Raw genomic sequence first — 6,000 nt, forward strand, 5'->3', positions numbered from 1 at the left:
AAATTAAAAAGTAGAAATTTCATACACTTAAAAGTGGTTCACAAAAGTTGGAAAGTTTAAACGAACCTAGCTGTGATCGTCAATGACAGCACATTCACTGAGCTCTACATAACTCATATTCCCACACTCAGAGCAAATTTCCAGAAATGAATGTAATCAAAAGCCGAGTATTGACGTATAAGATGTACCCCATTTTTCAGACCTATTTTCAAAGGAAAAAAGTGTGTCATATATGCCAGCAAATACAGTAAGTGAAATCCATACAAAATTAGTAACTTTGAATAGGGATATTAAACATATTTCTTTCAGCCATCTTTGTAAACACAAATGCGACACTGAAAACTTTTTAACTATATAGGATGTGCAAAGTATGATTATATGAGTATGAATAAATAATATTTGTGATAAATATAAATTTGTATTTAGTAATATTTTTTTATATTAAAATGTGCTTTATACCCAAAATGTTTATTAAAGAATTGGTATTCATATACATAAGAAAATGTGGTTTTATTTTCCATATTAACTTAAATTTTCAGGCATTAAATCCTGGGTTTTATTATGCTTGATGATCTTATTGCATCTAAATGTCTCATTTCTTTCTTTCTCTCTCTCTCTCTCTCTCTTTTTTTTTTTTTTTTTTTTTTTTTTTTTTTAATAATACCACAGAAAAAAATTCTTGAACAAAGACGAGAACAACGGAAGCAAGAATGGGTATCTTTCATTGATGATTTACAAGCTAAAAGTGCAGCTGTGAATGAAACTTTTGCTAACAAAGAACAAGAGCTTAAAAATCATTATAATAAATTAGAAATTGCAATGCATATATCTCCTGAACATTCTCATAACAGTTCTAAAGATTAGAATGCAAAGGAAATACCTGTGTTTTGTAATGGCTTATATAATCTGAAAATTATAAAAAAGTTAATGAATGTTCCCTGGAAGTATTCTGGAAAATATTTAGTATTAGCTTACCTGTGATTAGCTTCATTATGATTTTCTGAGTGATATTTCTAACCTTGATTAAAATTAGAGTTTTCATTTCTGTAATATCATTAAATTTGATAAAATTTTTTTGATATGATGTAACTGTTTTAAATCTTTCCTGGTGATTAGCATGTGATAAAATATTATATAATGTGAATATTTTTAATTCCATATTGATCATGTCTTATTGATAAATTATTTTTCTATAAAGTTATGTCTATAATTAAGATAATTATGTGAAATATGATACATATAAGTATTATGTGAATTGTGTTGCTGAAGATAATATATTTATTGTATGGTTATGATTTTTTAAAACTGTTGTTTTGTTAGATATATTTATTAATTTCTAAAGTTTTAATTTATATTTGCACATTCCACTTTTATTTAAATATTATGGAAAAGAGATTAGTGTTTTATTTACGTTTCAAAGTATCAAAATATTTTCTTTTTTAAATTATTGCAAATTTATTATAACAAAGCATTCATTTAAAAATAGATTTAATTATTTAATGAAAAAATATTTTTATGTGTAAAAATAATTATGAAATTGTTGGTGATTAGCTTCAAACTGATATTGTATCTGCCTTTTTGATGGAAATGCAGTAATTTTTATGTATCAGTTATTTTCGTTGTAAAATGATTATAATTAAAGAAAATTGAAATATCTTTTGCTTATTTTATGTATACATGTTTGTATTTGTATTATAAAAGAATTATATATCAAGGACTGAGCAGAAAAGAGAGATATGCCTACCAGTCTTGAGTTTTTTGCTCCATGAGGCTATTTCTGACATTTTCCGTTATACTTAATTATTGCTTAAATTTCTTAGTAGTAGCAATTCCTTACCATTTCTTGGGTACGATCAAACCCCTTCGGAACATCATTAACAACAATGCTAACTGAAAATTTTGTTGGCAAGATTCTGTGGAGAGTAAAAATGTTGCAACAAAATAATAACAGAAATGTCCAATGTTTATTTTTGAAGTAAAACTGTAATTCTAATATTTTAAAATTATATTTAGCCCAAAGGGTGTTAGCCCAGGAGGGCTGTTAATTTCGTTTTGTCATTTTGCATTGAAAACTTTAAATGTCCGTTTCACTTTTCAAATTGTTGCCACCAAATATTATCGCCCTGTGTTATATTTAAAGAAATTAAATAATGAAGAATCTGCATAAATGTATGTATGTTTCTCGCATTATGATAAAACAATGGTACCTAGAGCCATCCAGTTTTGAATAACGTAGTCCGCCAACTGAACATGGGCACTTGGAAGACCGAGATCTCATTCCGTCTCAGTGAGGAATCTTCATTCTTCCTGTATTACTTCGAGGTGCGAAATTTTGGAACCTAAAAAAGTTAGGAACCAATCCATATCTGCCATAGCAGCTTGCTTGTATTGCACACGAGGCTCTTTTACAGAATTCAGAATACGAAGTGTTCAACAAGAACCAAACTCCTATTGTACAGTACAGGTGAAATCAGGTTAACTTGAGCGAGGGAATATCAAGGAATGTCTAGATCCAATCAGGTCTCTGGATACTCTTGTAACTGGAAGAGAAAGTAAATGTTTACCAATTAAGAAATGAGCAGGAGTTAGTGATAAGGGCTCTGAAGGTCATTATAGACATATTTTATTAGTGGTAAGGGCTCTTAAGGTCATTATAGACGTATCTTAGTAGTGGTAAGGGCTCTGAAGGTCATTATAGACGTATATTATTAGTGGTACGGGCTCTGAAGATCATTATCAATGTATGTTATTGTATTAATCATGGCTTCAATTTTAATAAAAACTGTATCTAGTTCTTTTCAAAAAGAGACTAGAATGCCAAACTACTATGCTTAAACAAATTTTGATTGTTCTAAAATGCTTCTCCCAGAACCCTCCCCAACATGCCCCCTTTTCAATAGTGTATTTCCATGTTATACCGTGAGAGGAAAACCCATTTTGTACAGGTGGATGTTGAATACACTTCCAGATTTTTTGCAACTTGAGAACAGAGCATTGTCCGAGTATATCAATGAGCACAATCCGCGATGAGGAATAAATCTGTGGAATGCAAGCATAAAGTTTTCTAAGTGAATAAATTGTAGATGTCTTATCCAGTAGTTTTCCAGTTGAAAGGTGTAGAAATTTTTTCACATTTTCTTTGTATAACTTTTATTTAGTAAAACTCAGCTCTCGAAATCTGAACAGAATTTAATGGACCTTTGAATTTAATTGAACTTTGTTTGATATTGTTTACAAGCCACAAAACATAATCTGTAATCAGACACACTTTGACAGCCTACTCAATCAGGTTCAGTCTAGTAATGCTGAAGTTTATACGACTTGAACAGAAACTTGAAGAGAGGTTTGCTCCATTGCTTCCTTCTGAACTCTCTCCTCGTCAATATGTGTCTGTTGATTTACTGGCCAAACACTTTCAGATTGAGAGAGTCAAAAAGGCCCCTGTAACGAAAGGAAACTTCTCTCAAGGTTCTCAGAAACTCGACACAAAAGGTTTGCACTTCTGGCACATCCCTTTATCCAATAAATAGCTATTTGGCTAACTAAAGAATACTTAATGGCAAAGTTCAGAAAACTAATCTGTCAAATACTTAGACAATTTAGTAGCTACTAAAGCAGCCATCAGTTCCAAACGAGGAAGAGTCATAGTGTTGAGTCGACGGCATTGCCTTGATATGTGATAACTACCCTAGTTTTGCTATAATACTCCCACATATTATAGTACTCCCACTGTTTGGATTATACACAATCGAGAGAAGACTGGAAAAGGTAGACTGCATTTAATTACCTCGAAGTATTCACTAGTTCAGTTCACTACTTGAATTAATTTATTCTAAATTCAGACTCTAGCAAAGAACATTCTATTGCTCTTATGTTAAGGGTTGTGTGATAAATATTTCTGTAATAGTAGCTACTGTAAAAATTCTGCTGACTGATGAACTTATTAAGTGTGCATTAATTTATCTAGCATACATAATTTTATTCTCCTCATTACCAGTAACAATAATTATTATTTTCATTATTGTTAATATATGCTAAAATTAATGAGTGCTTAATAACAGTTGGTACTGAATTTTATCGTCATTAACTGTGTTTTAATTTGCTTAACAATTTTTTTAACTGCAATTTTATTGTGTACCTGCAATTGTAATTTGCTAAGTTTAAGTTACGATTTGTCAATTTTATAATGTTATAGTGCGCTGCTGGCAGTTTTCTCTTTGTTAGTGTTCACCTCCTTGCCATTAGTGCTAGTTCTTGCAAGCACGAGAAATGTTACCTAATACCATATCCTCAGTGGTATTTACTGTGCTTACACTTACTTTGTGTTCCCACCAAATACTGTAATTTCAGTGCTTTGTACTGCGCTTATAGTTACCCTATGTGCATTATTGTGATTTAAATATGCATCCAGATAAACCAACCAGTTCAGCGGACCGAATTAGCTCCATACGCACCTCTTCGGTAGACAGGAACACAACAAATTCTTCTACTCCCGTCTCCAGAATAGAGGCTATCAATCTTATTTGTGACCAATTACAGTTGTTCATTAGACATTCCAAAGATTCTAAAAAACTCAATGCATCCATCAGGGAAAAAGTAACCAGCTTTGTAAATACAGTCCCCAACACGATAGCTGAACAAGAGATATTTTACGCTCAGCTGCAGGGCCAAATCCAGGCATTTTAATAGCAGTGCAACACTTTGAATACCATTGCTCCTACTGCACCTGTTACGAAACTCCCTTCTAGTACAGGAGATACACGATATCAGACGGATGCAAACAAGCTTCCTTTCACTGAAGTTTGAAAGAAAAAAACGCCATATGAAGCGACTTGGGAAAAAAGCAATTCGGACACATGTTGCTAATTAAGCCCAACAACACAGATCGAACCCCTGAGCAGGTTAGGGTCCAGTTTACTTCCAAGATAAGCAAAAGAGCCTGAGGCATAATGGTTGAAGAAGTTCGCCCTACCCGGGCCAAGGAATTGCTGGTGCGATGCACTGCTAGGGTGCACAGAGATGTGCTCCCGAAATCAATAGAAGCTTTCTTTAACAGTTTCTGTGAGAGTTCTCAGCATTCGAAAAACTTCAGTGATAGTTTATGGTGTGCCAGCCTCAGCCACAACTGATGATATTAGTGAGGCTTTTGTGAATTTTGCACGGTCAGTTACACAGTCCCACATAACACCAAGGACACCTGTACGTAAGTCCCCAGGTGATAACAATTGGATTGTAGATATTCACACCAGCAGTTTTGACCTTGTAAAAGACAACCCCTGTGTTTTTATTGGTTTTTAGCTCATGCATGTTTAGACAATTTTTCAAAGTAAAGAGGTGTTACAACTGCAAAGCACTGGGCCACGTCAGCCACACTTGCAGGTCATCCCCCACGTGTGCTACTTCTGATAAAGGACATGCAGTTGGCAAGTGTACTACAACTACACGTCACTGTATTAACTGAGAAGATTCAAATAAGAAACTAGGCACAGCATACAAAATAATACACTCGGCAAGTTCAGGAATATACCCAGCATACAAAGCAGAGCTCAGTCGCCTCAAAGCAGCTTATCAACACTAAGCAAAATGCAGGGTACTGAATTAATAACAGTTGGTACTGAATTTTATCAGCTTATCAACATTCGTACACAGTATACTTCAGGGTTTCTCCGTCTTACAGAGGAATCTTCAGAGATGCCAGACTGCAACAAACAACGCAGCCCAAATTATAATGGAAAATAACTTTCCAGTGGCCCTAGTGCAAGAATATTACATCGCAAATGGAAAATTTGTAGGCATGAGTTCTTTCAAAGTATTTAAGTCAACCAGTAAGTAATCTAGCAGCAATAGTGTACAACGGTCCGCTCACACAAATACTAATGTACAAAGGTGAATACTCAATCACCATTCAGTTTGAGAACCCTAATGGGAACATTGCTTTCACAAGTGTCTATATTTCACCCTCACATGATATCACAGCACTGACTGAACTAGAATATGTAG

At 33.6% G+C, this 6,000-nt stretch overlaps 1 protein-coding gene across 1 annotated transcript in view; it reads left to right on the plus strand.

Moving 5' to 3' along the window:
* Positions 1-1,656, plus strand: part of LOC118204715 (biogenesis of lysosome-related organelles complex 1 subunit 5-like) — a 30,273-nt gene extending 28,617 nt beyond the window's left edge. Inside the window, exon 5 of the mRNA XM_085823682.1 lies at positions 670-1,656. Within this exon, the coding sequence (XP_085679808.1) occupies positions 670-864 (195 nt within the window). The 3' untranslated portion in view covers positions 865-1,656. The remainder of the gene's footprint in view (positions 1-669) is intronic.
* The last annotated feature ends 4,344 nt before the right edge of the window (positions 1,657-6,000 follow it).

Source organism: Stegodyphus dumicola, chromosome 9 (genome assembly GCF_044657685.1).
Source record: "Stegodyphus dumicola isolate Sdum_Otavi_A_Nest chromosome 9, ASM4465768v1".
In the NCBI taxonomy this organism is placed as follows: domain Eukaryota; kingdom Metazoa; phylum Arthropoda; class Arachnida; order Araneae; family Eresidae; genus Stegodyphus; species Stegodyphus dumicola.